The 17,226-nt window shown below is 40.2% G+C and overlaps 1 protein-coding gene across 1 annotated transcript in view; it reads right to left on the minus strand.

Annotated features, from left to right (window-relative positions):
• Positions 1–8,856: 8,856 nt before the first annotated feature.
• Positions 8,857–17,226, minus strand: part of DAB1 (DAB adaptor protein 1) — a 121,133-nt gene continuing 112,763 nt past the window's right edge. Inside the window, exon 15 of the mRNA XM_059822182.1 lies at positions 8,857–8,901. Coding sequence (XP_059678165.1) covers positions 8,857–8,901 — 45 coding nt within the window. The remainder of the gene's footprint in view (positions 8,902–17,226) is intronic.

A 17,226-nucleotide genomic window follows, 5' to 3' on the forward strand; every position in this document is an offset into this window, starting at 1 on the left:
GACTTGAGCCTGTGGAAGCAAGACCTGTCAGGGTATCAAATTAAACGTCTTGGTGTTTTCTAGCTACTACGTTGAGTCATTCTCTCTCTTAAATGATGCTAACAGAGGCAGAGAACTTACCAAGGGCTGATTCCCACCAGTTCAGTTGGGCTTTCAAAGGCAGATCAGGATCTTCAAAACCTTGCAGAATTTTTCTTCGGTTGCCTGCTGAGGCAGTCTACACATCCTGCTGCTTCTCACTTCAGGTATGGCTCTTTTTGATTCCCGAGACACGGCAGTCTTTCCCTTCGTTTTGCTAATTAGCCTTAACCTACAAGGATCATCTTAGAGGGAGAAAAGGTCTCTGAACCTGTGTTTCCCTGTACAAAATGATGAATATCATTGTGTTTTTCCACCCTTCCTCTTGCTGGACAAGCAGAGGTTCTTTGAACAGTTGCACTGTGTGCAACTAGGACTTTTAACAGCATGGCTTCTCACCCTGGGCTAAATCTGAGTGATACAAAGAATAAATACATTTTAATTTGCTCATTATGGGAATAATGGATGCTATATATAAAATTAATCATAGTCACTAACACAAAACAAACCTAACAACCTCAGCGTCATTACCTGGCCAAGTGCTATACCACTTAACGTGTCACAGTTACCTTACAGATGACATTATTCGGACTGCGGAGCCATGTCTCTGCAAAATAAGCTACTGGCTGCTGCATCTTTCTTGTTTGGCAGCTTGATGATAACAATTTAACGCAGAGCAGCACACCAACTGATTCTTTGTAGGAATCTGCTCCGAATAAAAAGATTGTGTTTCAGGCAGCCAGTTTTTTAACCCAATGTTACTGAACAGACAGTCAGTGATTAACTGCCCTTTCACCTCTAGACATGGAGGACAAACTGTTAGGAAAGGTGACTTAGGCTGTGCAAAGCTTTTTGTTTGCCTTTTTCGCTCTATTTTTTTGTTTCAAATGACTTTGCCCTAGACTAAACCCAAGATGTGCCTATGTGATACAGCTTGCTCAACCTTTGACACAATTGATTTAGCTGTTAATCATTTGTGCATGACAAAAAAAAAACACTTACAGGAAAGACCTCTCCATGCACGGGACCTTTGCTGGCTGGGAGATGCAGTACACAGCCAATATTTCAATAGCAGCAAGCGAGAAGCTAAGATTATATGCACAGAGCACCCTCTAGATTTAACTGCAAACCATGACAGTGATCCCAGCGTGTCAAGATCTCAAAGCAACTTGCTCCTGTTTTGCTGCCTCCCACCATGCACATCTTGGTGGTGACCATGCTTCCTCCTGAATAAGCAGAAAGAAGTTAGCTTAAAACAGTAGCAGGGACCCAAGAGACAGAATTTCCTAGACGTTATACTTTTCAGAGAGAATTGAAAAGCAAAATCAGGTTTCCCACATAATTTATAATCTGGTTTAATTAGAGGTAGGTCTAACACATAAAATTCACAACAATCACCACTCATTTTCCACTTCCTTGCAGTTTGGGGCTTAGTGGGTCCATGGATCAGCGGGAATGTTGCCTTGCAATGCCGCCTGTGTCCGCTTTCCCCAGTCTTGATCCTTCTTTGTCGCCGACTGTAATAGCTGTGGCTGTCTGCTGAACCGTTTTTAAGTCCCAAAGCACTTAGCGGTAACAACACTTTAAGTCACCGACCGTGGGTTTCATCACACCTGAAAATGAAGCCTCGCTAAGTGTCCACCAGGAACACCGAGTTTTCAAGTGCAACACATCCTTTGCAGAGTTCGTAACACCAATGTAAGTTTGTGACCCCTTGCTCCCTGTAAATAAAACCTGTACAGTTTCACCAAAGATGATTTCTTTTAAATGGCAGTTTCCTGTCCAAAGAAAAACTGCGAAACGCATCAGAGATGAAAGGCCCTCCCTGGGAAAGGTTAGATTGGAGCCAGCAAGCAGCTGCTTATGGTATTGTTAGTGCACTTTTCAAGAGGTTTCTTTTTGTTCTTCTCTGAGACAATCTTTTCAATCCCTGCTGCACAACTCATAACGCATTTCCTTCTGCAGAAGAACACAACTGGCTCATTCAAAGGTAAGAAGGAGGAGGCTCGCCCACCGATTTTAATGGTGAAGAACGTAAGGTGGCAAATATATGGTAAAATCTACAAGCAGGAAACCCTAAGGAATGTTTTCAGATGTTTACTACAACTGACTCTGTGGCATCACCATTTTTGTTACTAATACAGTTATTTTCTGGTGGTGAGGTTGGTCTCTGAAAGGCCCTGGACATAAAAAACCTCACCTTGTTGAGCTTAATTCTCCTTTTCTGGCTTTTGATTCGCTAAAAACAATGCCTTACAGTGACCCCGTCCAAACTGGGCACAGGTTCACCTACTCTGAAAGCTCTGATTCTAAGGCCCTATGAAGGTGCTAAGACAGGGGCTGCAGTAATGAGTAGACAAAGAAAGAAAAACCCACCATGCCCCATCCCTTGGCTCCATCTCCTCTCCGTTAGACCTCAAGATAACACACACACAAACTCACTTTCAAACTAGAAACAGCATTTTTTAAAGAAAAAACAAGACGCTCATAATCTGAATGTTAAATAGTACAAAACTGACAAAAACCGCAACATCTTACAGCATTGTAACTTCTGCTTATTTCTAATACAACTGGCTTCTGACACTGAGAGCTTTTCTTAGACCTCTAATAACTATCTGTTGAAGAAGACAAAGATGCCACAAAAGGTCTTCACGCAGCTAGTACCTGGCAATAATTCTTCATAATCCTTTATTTTCACAAATGTCCGAGCCTGAACGGACATTGATTTGCTGCCCGTTAACCTGGTTTTCTTTTAATCTATTGTGATTTCCGTTCTTTGCTGGTGAGGAGTATTTATAGAAGTGGTGCTGCAGGAGCTATGAAATGGGGTTGAAAAGCCAGCAAATAATATCTGATCTTAAAAAACCTTTTTTTAAAAAATACATTCTGTATCTGAAAGCCCCTTGAATGGGCAACATTTGAGGCTATTCTTCTTATTGAGATTTTTCAGGTGCTGATAAAACATTTTAGGGGTGACAGATGAGCCACAGGGCAAACACATCCATTGAGATAAGACTATTTAAAGCTCTAAAAACTAATAGCCGGAGAGTCGTTTCACTAATAGGCCTGATATTTCCTGCCTCCAGTAGGATAATTTTAGAAAGAGACAGGCAATGTTACAGGTAATCAGGAAATCGTATCAGGATATCTCCCCATATTCCTCACTGTCATGCTGAAATGTATAATTTAGTTTCCCCACACTTTCAGACAGCAAGTAAAGCAAGAAAAAAATACCCTTTTTCCTTCCCCATGCCAGCTCTCTGCTTTACCTTAGGTATCAAAAAAAAAAAAAAAAAAGGCTTTTAATGGGGCTGATCCTAAAAAGTAAATCGGTATGAGAAGACCAACTTGTGGAAGACCTCATCACAGCAGAGTTGACAGAAGTACTCTTACAAATTGTGACTTTTGCAGTAGTAACATCAGACGACAGCCAGGAACAGGGGGCGAGTCCCACCGACTCCACATACAGGAGCAGAACCAGAAGCCACGAGCAGATGTGTAGGTGACTCACACATTTGCCCGCATTTTCTGGTCGCCATACAGACTTTCCCTTCCTTCATTCACCACTGTGTGCTTAAGTTGGCTTAGGGAGACAATTGTAGACAATGGACTCCAACCTCTCTTGAAAATTGCCAAAAGATTTGCCGAAATTTTCCCTTTCATTTCTTTGAAATTATATTCTTCTGATTGAGAACAGTATTTGCCAGAAAACTAATAAATATGAACCTGACAGGACATGAGTTGTTTAGAAAGAAAAGAAAGAAAGGAAACGGTGCATGGAAACATATCACAACCTAGAAAAAGGAAGAAAGAGGTTAGCTTTTCTGTTGCAGCAACTGTCACTGTGTAGTGATTAAAGCACGTAAAACATTGCCTTTAATCCAACATAAGCGAGTTAAAATTGCAGATTCCCAGTCTACACAATCAATTGCTTTCCCAGAAGTCACTGACATGGAAAAGAGAAATCTGTCAGAGTCCTCACTTCTGTAAAACTGCAGGTTGATTCTGCAAACCGTTTGCTAAATAAATTTTCATTACTGCAGATCATGGTCTTAATTAGCATTAGTTAAATCAGGACCAGTTCTTGAACTAGTCACATTTGAGCTAGATAATCTACAGACTCCTCCTGCACTTAGGTTACAGCAATATTAATGTAATATAGTACATTGCACAGCACAGTAAGAATCAGATTTTTTTCCCCTTCTGAACAATGCCAACACACAGGCAGGTCCTTCCTACTTTGAGATTCCTCACCATCACTGGACTAGATCTCCAATCTGCTCATTCTGAATTTTTAAACTCAGTCTGCATAGCAACTGTGCAACACGAGCCAATTTTTCTGATTTTTCAATATAAACCAACTTCACTGTGGGGGTACCAGATGAATATCAACAAGACTAGATTTGGCCTACATTGTAAAAATGCATTTTAGTTTAAAACCATGCTTAGCTGTGTCTTATTTAAGTTGACATTTTGTAGCTCATTGAACACAAAACAGATGATGCTCCTCCTTCCAAGGACATGTGAATACAGTTAGCTACATACAAAGTCAAAATGACGTTAACGCTAGGATGTTTTCATCAGAACAGAATGACCTTTAATCTTAGGTGGGATCCAAGTATTTAAAAAGTGTTTGTTGACAAAGGCAATGAATGTTTCAGCATGACCTACTGGACATTTCTGGTGGACAAGAAAGGGATGGGACAGCGAGAAGAAGAAATACAATAAAATATATGTGCACCCATCCACACCTCTCTCTTCCTGTAGATAAGACCCGTCCTTCTTACACTTAAATTTCAATGTGGTATCTTGCATATTTGCATTGCTCGCTTGGCAAAGAATGGCACTGTTTCTTATCTTGACTGAGAGATCCAGTACCTGGTATCTCTGAATATCAAACGACGTTATTTTGCACGTGGCATCAAGAGTTTCACACCAGTGAAACACTGCAGCCTACCCTACGCATTGCCCCAACCAGTAGAAAGGTCCCACTGAAATCGAAGGTGGTGTCATTAATATGTTTTAGTGGATCAAGGCTTTGCTCTCAATTCTGTGCATATTACTGGAAAGTTTTTGAGCTTTTTTACTTTCAAAATTGTCATGTTTAAAAGCACATTATTCAGTTAAGTCTCACTTGAAGAGGAAAACGTAAGCAAAATTAATTACAGCGTCTCATGCCACAAAGGTAATCCAGCTTTGGCAGCATTGCACAGCGTGGTCTCTCCCAGGAATGTGAGATTTTACAGGAGGTGACTAAAATACCTACTGGTTTGAGATGCTCATCCTAAAACACCCGAAAAGAGGCCAAAAATGGGGAGGCAGCAATTAAACGCAGCGAGTTAAGTATTTGCAAGATAAGGAACACTGTGAGTGTTTAAGATTAGTTATTCCCCAAATCAAGGCACTTTTTTTCCTCCTTTCCCAGATATTTCCACTGTCAAAAATATTTGTCATGACAGACCCCTCCATTGCACTGCAAGAATGGCAGAATTATCACAGAAGAGCAAAAGCTATGAAACAAACTTACTGAAATGACGCCTTTTTTTAATGTTTTTATTCATAACAGTATTACATGGTGTGTTACAGAAATTAATGGAAATTTTCTAAAAATTTGTTGGGTTTTTTTGTTGTTGCTGAATGCATTATACATAAAGTTAAAAATAATGTGTCCGTATATGTTAACAAATGGTCATTATCTGAGGTAAAGTTAAAGTAGGTTTAGAAATGTACTGCAACAGTCATTTTATCTTTCTCATCTTTATTAAAAAAATATGTGTCAGAATGCAGAAATAAAAATGAATGAAAACCACGGAGTAAACATTTTTGCAAAGAAGGTGCCCAGTACGTTATTAGATGAAAGGTTTCATCAGACACGTGGATGACTACGATCTATCAAAATATCTTTTCATGACAGGTAAAGATCAAGAACCTACGGGGGATGATAACAGGATGGTTGGTGGGATTCCCTGGTTTTTAAATTTAAAGTGACGAATTTAGTGCTATTGAAGGATGAGGGATTAAACAATTGCACAAGCTGGGTATTTTAGTTATCTACAATACTGGTACAGTGCAGAAGCCTTCCAGTCCTCTCAACTCAGCATCTCAACCATGACAAGGACGATCTAATCGTATGACAAGACAATTCAGAATTTGTTTTTATTTATGAGCATTGGTAAAGGTAAGACAAAGGTCCACAGTGATGGTCCAGCTGTCTCTCATAAGACACTAAAATCCCAGCCTCATTCCCTCGGCACCTATTCGTGAACGATCTGCTTCCTACAAATATGATGTCAATGGATCCTCCGAGACATAAATCTCTTCGTTTTCTTTCAACGTTTTACCCCATAACTGGAAATGCACTGACGATACTAAACCTCAAATGTCTATGACGAACCAAAATTGTCTTCGTGGTTCCGTATGTAGGACAAAACCCAAAAGAGCCACTGAGGAAGAAATTAACACCACTGTGCAACTTCGGAAAATATTCTTAAAGAAATGTCCTTCAGAAATGCTTTTACCTCTGCTTTTAATCCTGAAACACTCAATCCACCAAGTTTTAATTCACCTTCTCCGGTTAGAAAACTTGATCTTTCTTCTGACGGGAAAATAAGACTCGCTACAAAGCTGTTTGCACATGGCTAAGGAATAAGCATCAAATGACCGCGCATGGGGATAAAAATTCTCTTCTCTGCAGGTTCATTAGGTCTATTCACAGCTAATTTTTCATTCACATACATTCTGTAACGCACATTTCTCTAATTTCTCTAATTCAAAATAAAAGACTGGAATCATGTTGTGAGATTTGGTTGTACATATCAACAATCGCCACCCCAGTTATTCTGTCCTCTAAACCATTTTTAGCTTATAAGAGAGATGAAAGAAAGTAAAGTATTTGTAACTCCAGGCCTATTTTAATCATGACAAAAATGTAAATCCTAATGTGTCAATTTAAAAACAAAATCTGCACAATAACCCTAAAAACTGATTAATCATTTGATTTCTTTAACCTTTTTTCCTTTTTCTATTTTTTCTTTTTTTTTTTCTTTTTTCATCTTTTTTTTTAGTGTTAAACCACTAAATTCAATATACTGTAACTGCATAGGAACATCAGGAAAACACATTTGACCTGTATAACAATTCTCTGTAGGGCAAAAATATATAGATTCTTTTATGAAAATCATGTGCTAAACATATGAACCCAAACACCGCACTTTTGCTTCATAAATGTAAAAAAAGGAAGTTTTAAATTCTTTTGTTCTGTGTGTAAACAGTTTGATGACTTCTATGCAGAGGTTCTGGAATCGCAAAGGAATGTCAATGAAATGTGATTTCTTGTAAGTGGAGTATGTCCGTGTGAAAACTAGATCATAAAATCATGTGTTCCCATTAATTTCACCAGTCGCTGACAAGCTGACTGCTTTTGGCAAATGCTCTTGAGCTTCAGCCCATTATCATAAGCACGTGAAAAAACGTATGTGATGTGAGAACCGCAAATCGGGTTTGCCACACCTCCCAAGCACTGCAACTTGCTACCTTCTCTACTGTGTAATGGCATTAGTAAAAGAAATTTCATAACATTTATATTTACAAAAAAACTGGCAATTTTCATTCGAACTCCTTAAAGCCATTTCCCCTTAAACATTTAAAGAGTTTAACAGTAAGATTTTTTTCAAGTTATAAAATAAAAATCCCATTTGATTTTTCTGATGTACAAAAAGTGATAAAGATGAACGATTTGATCACAGAATCAGTTTGTTATTCCAAAATCCATGCCATCCTTGTCCCATTTGTAAAGTCCGCTTCATCCAAATTCCTAAACCAGAATCATACCAGTATTATTTGGCAAATGAATTTTTTTTTTCATCAAAAATGGCACACAGAGAAGAAAACACTTGTCTGCATAGCATTACAGCAGCAAGATACTGAAGAAATAAAAATATTCCTTTTCTGCACTTTGTTTAGAGTTTCCTAGGAAATACTGACTCTTTCATCTTTCCTCAGTGGGACTCGATGTCCTTTCTCTACCCACAACATGAGTATTCAAACAGAAAAGCAGCATTTCTTCCTCATGATGCGCTAGAACTTAAAGGTCCATTTGGCAACGTTTTCAGTCAGGATGGATAAACAACCGAGTTTTATTCTGTGGTTTCAAGTTAGGAATCATTTCTGCAGGAGGCGTTTTGCTGTTGGAGCTGTCACTCATACAAAACTACATAATAAGAAATACAAAAAAAATGACACTGCCAGTATTTTTTTGTTGTTGTTTAAATATGTCTACACGGGGCGGGGGGGGGGATGACAAAAAAAAAGTCAGGATCAGCCTCATGTAAATGATGATGAAAAACATGTCACCATGACATAAAAAGTGCCAACTTGTGCCCAAAAGGCTGTTGAATGATAATGCCACTGCTACATACAGACTCTGCTTTTTGCTCAAAAGAAGAAGAATGTCTAATACTCAATAAATTTCAGATGCTCATTATTTATATGTGGCATACAGAAGATAACAAATTTCCTAGTCTGGATACCCATGACTTGGGGGATGGGGCTGGCCTCGTGGTATGATAAGCAGGGAGAGTTTTTATTTTGTGCTGCCATAGGAATCTGCCGTTGGTTGCCAAAAAAAAAAAAAGTCAGGAACACTCGCAGAGCCAGTCCAGGAGGGCGATCATCTCTCCTTGTGAGACAAAATCAATCGGAAAAAAGCATAAAAGCCAAAGGCCTGCCAGGTTGTTGGGTTTCGCTTGAGTCTTGGAGCACCACAAGCCTGTAACAATGCTATTTCTTAGGTCTGTTGATCTGGGCGTAGAGAGGTTCCGCTTCCTGGGGATAACAAAAATAAAATAAGCGGAGATGTCTCCAGACAGTTTTTAGAACATTTTTAGAACATCTGCCTGAGAACAGCAATACCTCGTGAGTCAAAACCCAAAGGAAGCGTTTGTTTTCTGCGCTGCCTTGAGTGATCCCAGCACCCCGGTTGAATTGTGAAGAAAATGTGACAGTATTTCAGAAAATTAATGCTTACTATCAATCTCCTCTTCCAGTATTGGCCGTGCACCGATCCTCAGGAGGTATTGCTGGGCATAGACATACGAAGAAATGAAATGATATTTTTATGACTAGATGTTTTGAAGTTTACAGGCCAGAAATGTAGCTGGCGTAAAACGCTGTTCCTCATACCAGGCTGAGACCCCCCCCAGTAGCACAACAGCAGAATGTAGCTGGGGGTCTTAAACAACTCATGGAGAAAACCACTTGCAAACAGAAACCACTGCTGAAAGCTGAGCTAATGAAGCTGTGGCGAGATTTAAAATAAATATGAGTTGCCTACGAAGAATGAGGAAAGCTAGCTCTGTGCAGTTTGATTAGGAGTCTGTAGAGCCATTAGTACAATCATTAAAGCTGTGCGGAAAGCGTGTCGATTTGCTAACAGGTACTTTCTTGGGAATTTCCCGGATGTGGGGGGGAAAAAAAGCTGCCATGTTCTTCAGTGTTGCTTCATAGCTGACACCCTGTGCTTTAATACTATGTTCCTTTTGGCTGCAGTGGGGAGCAAACCATCCGTGGACCCTGGAATCCATTCTACTTCATTTCCAGAAACTAATTTATTAAACTAAGAATGACATCTAAAAAAAGAACGAGACAGGCAGAAAAGCTAATTAATGCCATACTGCATTAACTCTCCACAGCTTGATAAATATTCAAATACCATGCCATGACGTTGAATTTAACCAAGTTGGAATCAACTCATGTTACAGCAGCATCAGCAGAAGCTGACTTTGAGCAAAAAAAACCTCCGAAGGGGGCCAAACCACTGGGCACCGCGGAGCACAGCAATGTCTGGCAGGGGATGGCAGAGGATTTTCATTACTGCTTATAAAAATGATGCTGCTGATGAGAAAACCAAAGGTGGATCCCTAGGGCTACATTTACGCCATGTTCATGGGTGCCTGGCCAGTGCTCCAGGCTGTGCCCCGTCGTGCCTCACTGTGCGTCTCGTGTTGAACGAGGAGCAACACAACAAATCCAAAACATGACCTGTTTCCTCCATGCCAAGGGAAGTTGTCTCTTATCCCTTGAAATGCCTACATTTCTGGAGCTTGCAGAGAGTCTGCTTCCCCATTTCCTACCTATCTGAAGCCCTGAGTACACTCCAAGCATTACAAGAGGATGAGAGAAATCCTTTAGAATAATTAAATAAAGGCTGCCGAAATTATCCCCAGCAAGAGGCAAATATATTTTGTGAACTTGAAAAACTGAAGGTAATCAGAAGAGATGACTGAGAGTAAATAACTGCATTTCACATACTGCGTGCTACGTCCACCTATGCCAATTTTCACGTACTGCGGACATGAAGCTGGCAGAATGATCTACCACAGCTAGTTCAGAGAAAATCCGTACTAATTAATGTGGGAACCTGACAGGCACCAGGCCATTCTTCAGGCATTTGCTGAACCTGAGGTGATTGCAAAGGGAAGCGAAAAGGAAGGAGGAGAATAAAAGGGGAGGGAGGGAGAACATCCCTTTGGAACAAAAGATGTCAGTTTTTCAAATGCCTTCGGGGAATAAGAGCTTTTCAAAATGTCAAGCGTGCTTGTTAGAGCTGTCCTCAAATATCTTTGAGATATGCAGATGCATTTAAGTAACAGGTGTCCTAAGGTGTCATTGAACTTGACACCCTTGGAAGAGGAGGAGGAGAGGAGTTCATCATTGGTCATCTGCACTCCCAACAACGCATGAGGCAGCCTTTTTAGAATTAGAAATTTCTTTTATTTGTACCCGACATTTACCTGAACTTGCACTTCATGTGGCAAAGGCCTGCATTTCTCACTGATTTGAATAGTTTTTCTTCCAGTAGATCAGAGCATTTTGAATGAAAAGTGTGCTCTTATGTCTTCCTTTTACTTCATTTCCCCCTTCAAATGCCTAAACGAAAAATTACTTGCAGTAATTGCGTGCAGTCTTCTCAGCCAATGTTTTTTGTCAATGACTAAGATTTGTTTTCTAATATTATTTCGAGGTAATTCAAGCAGTGTATCTTGCCTGTAGCCCAACACTGCAAACGGTATCTGGAAAGTATCGATAATGATACTCAAGAGAGCAAAAGAGAGCAGAAAGGGGCGGAAGAGAGGCAAAAGGAGAGTCGAGCGCTGTTGACTTCACGGATAGCTTCTCTCACAATGCCAGGCAGGGGGGCTTCACAAGCATTATTCTGGAGGGTCTTGGAAGCAGAAATAAACCCCCTTTTTTCACATACTCCATGCAAAAGTCACAGCGAATGTTATTAAAAGGCAGGTGAGCCTAACTCTTCTCACAGCATCAGAACCATCTCACCGATGTTTTCTGCTTTCTACTTCTACCACTGCGTTAGGAACAGATCCGGAGGGAAGGAAATGAAAGAATGGGTCTTAGTCAGAGAGGAACAAATAAAATAGCATACAAAGCTTCCAATTCACATCAATGCCTTGAATCTTAAAGTGTTTTCCTTTCTGTAGGATTGGCCCAGAAGCACTTCTGATGTGCTTTCACCAATGCACAGGGAGAAACCAAGACGACAACTGGCAGCACCTTTTTTTGCTGCTAAATCCTACTTGACAGAATGACAGAATCATTTAGGTTGGAAAAGACCGTTAAGATCATCAAGTCCAACTGTAAACCTAACCCTGCTAAGTCCACCACTAAACCACGTCTCAAAGCGCCTCATCCACACGTCTTTTAAAGACTTGAAGTTTCTGGCAGATGTTTGAAAAATGAATGTTTTCCTTTATGTTTGGAAGCTGCTATCAAAGTAGCGTTTAGCTATATTCTCACACACTAATGGGGCTCTTTATGTTGAACAGTAGCCTTTAAATAATGAGATATTGCAGGAAGAGGATATGAATTCACAGGTCAGGTATCTGACCAAAGTGCCAGGTTGCAGTAAGGGACCGGAAATGTCTAAATATACATAGTTTAAGTTAGATGTCTAAATATTCAGGAAGCTACAAGTACGTTGTGTAAACGTTGAGTTATGAAGTCTCTCAGAATTACCTGCAAAAACTGCCACAGAGAAAATTTTCCCTATGTATGCTATATTTACATATTCCAGAGATACTTCATGCTTAAAATCAGTTTATTCTTCCACTTTAAGGCACATTTTGCACAATAAAGAAGACTGTAGCAAACAGTAAGTATTTCTGGTATAGTACACTACTGCATGAGGTAACAAGGTTGCTAATGGTTTTGAGTAACATTATGTAAATACTAGAAGTAAATTTGCATCCAATTTAAAGATATTAACATCTGCTCCACAGCAGAACTAATAATTGGAGAACATCTCGTGAAAGACTCAGCATCTACTTGGGCTTGTGTAGGTGAGCTCACTCACAAAACGTAACATGGCACTTGGTTAGGAAGAAACTATTTTTACATTGGTGGTCCTTTCATCATTGCGAGGCACCCTGCTATGTGCAAAGCTTCAGGCAAGATGTACTGAGTTGTAGAGGTGAGGCCCGCATAGATTTCTTTGCCCTTTACAATAGATTCTCAGCATCGGTTTTACTCCCGGCTGACTGATCAGAAAGCTCAGGCTCAAATGACAGAGTTTCATGAAATAAGCGTGCTGGAGCGCCAGCCAAAATGAGAATCTTGTGCTGGGGATGCAAGTGAAGGGAACGGGAGTGCAATGTGTCTTCTCTGTTGCATGCTGACTCAATAAAATAGGTCATAGTAAACTTGGCCAGTGGAATTCAAATTAAGTATCTGATGATAAGACAGGTAATTCCTATTGACCCATTAACAGCCAGTGGCTTACCTTTGGTTATTTTTATTACAGTTAGCCTCTATTAGCAGCATAAATACAGCAACCTTCTAGTTTGGGATTATGACTGGAGAGTGCCTCTATGCTTACTATAAACCTACCTAGGAATATTTCCTGTCTCAAATATCTAGTTTAATTATCAGCATTTTAAAAGTCCCTGTCATTTTAGTATCAAGATGGATGCTATACATCCATAAAATGAAAAACCAATGAGAACTACTCAGAAGGATAAACCCTGCTCCATCTTGGTCCCGGTTTAATAATGAACTGCAGCAAGGAAACACGCTTATTATTTCTGGGCCCCTTTCTTAACAAAACAGTAGCCACGCAATTATACTTTCCATCTACGTATCTGTCAATTCTCCTTCATAACTTTTGAACCCGACGGCCAATTTGAAGCAAATTCTTCAGAAGTCTCAAAGATACTAAATTATCCCAAGTGCCTTTTTTAAATCAGTTGTCGTGCAGAAGACAGGGCACTTTTAAATGACCTCATTACAGAGAAAGCTAGGAGAGCTCGTCCCCTAATTGAATTGCTGGATTGCCAATCAGCAAGTACGCGGCTCTACGCAAGATACACAGTATGTTGTCTCTTGTTTAGAGGATGAAGTTGGAGAAATGGAAGGGTAGCTGGCTACTTCAAGTAGGCTTGGAGACACTGGAAGAGGTGAAAAACCTGTGTATGAGCTGGTCGTACTAAAACGGATAGCTCGAAGGGGATTTTAGCAGTGGAGAGGAAGGCAAATCTGTAGGATGCCTCTGTTCATAGAGCAGCCTGGATTTCTCTGGTCTTCTCCCTCCAGATTCTCTGGGAAATACGATGAGGAACAAAGGAGCATGGGGCCTGAAATAACAATTTTAGGATTACTCTGCAATGAAGCAGTACTTCTCAAACTGTGATCTCTTTCCAAATGCACAACCCTGTCTACTACTTCTCTCTCGGGTTCACAACCCTGCTCGGCGCTGTGTCTTTAGCTTGAGAATGATAGCTCTAGAACCTATGCGAAGAATAGGTCACCTATAATCATTATGCATTTCTCTTTGGACTCTATTCAGTTCCTATTGAGCTGGATAAATGATGGTAACAGATCCTGCAAATATAGCCTTTGATATTTTGAGCCCATTCAGATTCCCAGTGCAATAGAAAGAGGGAAGAAAGGAAGAGGAGGAAGGAGAACCAGCTTAATATGCCCTCCTGAGGCTCACTAAGCTCCCAGATAAGCCAACGCTTTGTCCATAAGTTGCTATTTTCTTTCAACTTCCTAATAACAGCTCAAATAAAGAGTTATAGTAGTCCATCCTGGAGCTGACTGAGATTATTAGGAACATTCATCACTAAGAATGGCACTCGCTCAAAGATGGATGATGGCAGCGGGCCACCAAAGTACAACCAAAAGCTGATAGACAAATATTCTAATGAACTGTTGCTCTCCTGACAGTGCTGATAGCATCATGAAGGGTGTGACATATTTTTGAGGGCTTATAATTGTCTGCACACATTTCACAGAACAACTACACAACTTTTTGAGGAAGATATGCTCTAGCCACAAATGTTTTGAAGGTTTCCTGAGAATGTCTCGTGAATGACTGCCAGTGCAAGTCTTGAACTGGGCAGCGTATCAATAGAGCTGCATTTGTTCCAGCACTTAAAATGACTTTCACTGCAATAATTGCAGTATCAAATTTTCTCTTATTCTCTTTCGGAAGTTTCACCCTGTTGCTGATTTGCCTTCAAGAACCAGTTTGTGTTGTTCACACAGAGTTAGACCACATTTGTGATATCCAATCCCAGTATTCAGGCTGAATTTATTCTTTCCACAATCAGGATGCTTTGTTAGGAGATGGCGGCCAACATAATCACAGGTATCTAAAGAAGCCTGACATCAGAGTGTCAAAGTTTGCCCCTCTCCCTCCCTTTTCTCATCATGCTTGAAGGCTCCCCTTTCTACAGCCTTTGCTAAGCTTTCAGTTCTATGGCTTCAGGGCTTCCTAGTGCCACGGCATGCTAGACCCATTGCTTAGGCTGAGTTAGGGGCTGAAATACCCCCAGGAACAGAAATATCCACACCAGCAGGGTCTGCACCTAACACTCTACAACTCAGGCTGACTGGGTGCACCGATGCAGAGGATGACCAGGTGAAAACTCCTCTGTTCAAATTTCTTGCTTTAATCCAAAATGGCAATAATGTTTAACACATATGTGTTATATGCTCTGTTCAATCTGTTATTATCTCAAACCCTTTTTGCCCCACGTTGGGTGCCAAAAAGGACAGTCGTGGTTTAAGCCCAGCCGGCAACTAAGCACCACACAGTGCTCACTCACTCCACCCTCCAGTTGAGATGGGGGAGAGAATTGGAAGAGTAAAAGTGAGAAAGCTCATGGGTTGAGATAAGAACAGTTTAAATAATAATAATAATAATAATAATAATAATAATAATAATAATAATAATAATAATAATAATAATAATAATAATAATACAACCCAAGAAAGACAAGTGATGCAAATGAAAACAATTGCTCACCACCCTCCGACCGATGCCCAGCCTGTCACCAAGCAGCTGTCTCCTGGCCAGCTTTCTCCCTAGTTTATATGCTGAGCATGACATCGTATGGTATGGAATATCCCTTTGGCCAGCTGGGATCAGCTGTCCCGGCTGTGTCCCCTCCCAACTTCTTGTGCACCCCCAGCCTACTCGCTGGTGGGGTGGGGTGAGGAGCAGAAAGGCCTTGACTCTGTGCGAGCACTGCTCAGCACTAACTAAAACATCCCTGCTTTATCAACACTGTTTCCAGCACAAAAATAAACGCTTAACACATTTGGTAGAATCATAGAGAAAAACAGTTCCTTCCCTCTCTCTCCTTTCACCATAGTTATCCCCCACACAATCTAAAGACAGCAGCAGGGATTAAATGTAAGTCAGCTGAAGATGGCAGTTGTATTACACAGTGTTCTCCTCACCCCTTTCTGGAAAATCACTATCCATCCTTAATGCTGCTCATGAACAAAGGGAAAGCAACCGAATACAAATCTTGCTATGAACAGCTCTGGAAATAGTTGATTTTATTTCACCTGCTAAAGTTAGGCCTGTCTGCTTCTTATCTCCAACCATAAAGGGACAAAAATGTAACTTATCCATAAAATGTCACATTTACCTACTAAGAACCCATAGCTATTTGTAAAAGAGTGACTTACAAGAATGGCTACCATAGGATGAGGATTTTGAGAGCTTAAGTTGAATATCGCAAAAGGAAGAGAGGAAAAACGGAAAAACAGAGAAGTGAAGATAGTAACTGAAAGATGCCTAATTATTTTTAAATGAGAATTCAGAGTATCAGAAGGAACCAAGAAGCCAAATTGCTAAGGTACCTTGAAAGATCAGAGGACAAGATACTAGGCAGGTGAGTATTCTGAATACGTCAAGACAAGGGAAGTAAGGATATTATACGGGCACAGCTGATTTCATAGAGGTGCTGGGAACAGACACATTTGAAATTGCTGAACACAATACTATGTCATGCTCCTGAGAGGTTCATTCATCTGAGTTGTATACTGTGCTGTTCTTGGTGTGAAGATCCATGTTCTAAAGAGCGAAGTAATCTCTATCTAACACACAAAAGTGGCTTTAATGTGGACTGTGATTCTTTTGTACTACATGTTTCTCCCCGTTAAGTTTCTCTCCAAAAGCAGAGCTCAATACACAACACAGTAGTAAGTCCTGAATGGATAATTTTCCATGGAGATTAGCCTTTCCGTTGCTCTGATGATACTAGGCTTCAGAATTAGATGGGCTGGTTTTAGCAAGTGGATTTCCTACGGACTGCTGCTGCTGAACGGCACTGCACAGAGGCACAATGATATTTGTGTAACTCCACTGGATAGAGGCTTTCTTTTTGTTCAGCTTCCTGTTCCTGCCTACAGCTTTTAGGAATTACTACAATACGATAATCAGCAACATTATTTAACATTTCCCAGAAAATATTTCTGAGACTTATACATATTTTATGCAAGACTCTACAAGGATTAACAAAAAATATAGGAAAACCCATATGGAATCACTGGTAATACACTGTTCTTGTAGCTCCCAGAGACCGTTGACTGGTAAAAGAATGTATTTTACTAAGTGTTACGTAAAAGCAGAACAAAAGGAGTCCCTCACTTGACTGCCTTACATGGTAATATGCATTAACAGACTTAAACTACTGTTTCAAGTTATATCCAGAACTCCTGGTAGGTAAACGTGTGTGATGCTAGCTCATAAATGATGCTTACTATCTTTGTGACAGTCAGAAAATTAGAAAGAGAGCTTTTATCATTATTCTCCCCATAATGAATTTCAGAATTACCCTG

The sequence above is a fragment of the Gavia stellata genome, chromosome 10 (genome assembly GCF_030936135.1).
Source record: "Gavia stellata isolate bGavSte3 chromosome 10, bGavSte3.hap2, whole genome shotgun sequence".
Lineage (NCBI taxonomy): Eukaryota > Metazoa > Chordata > Aves > Gaviiformes > Gaviidae > Gavia > Gavia stellata.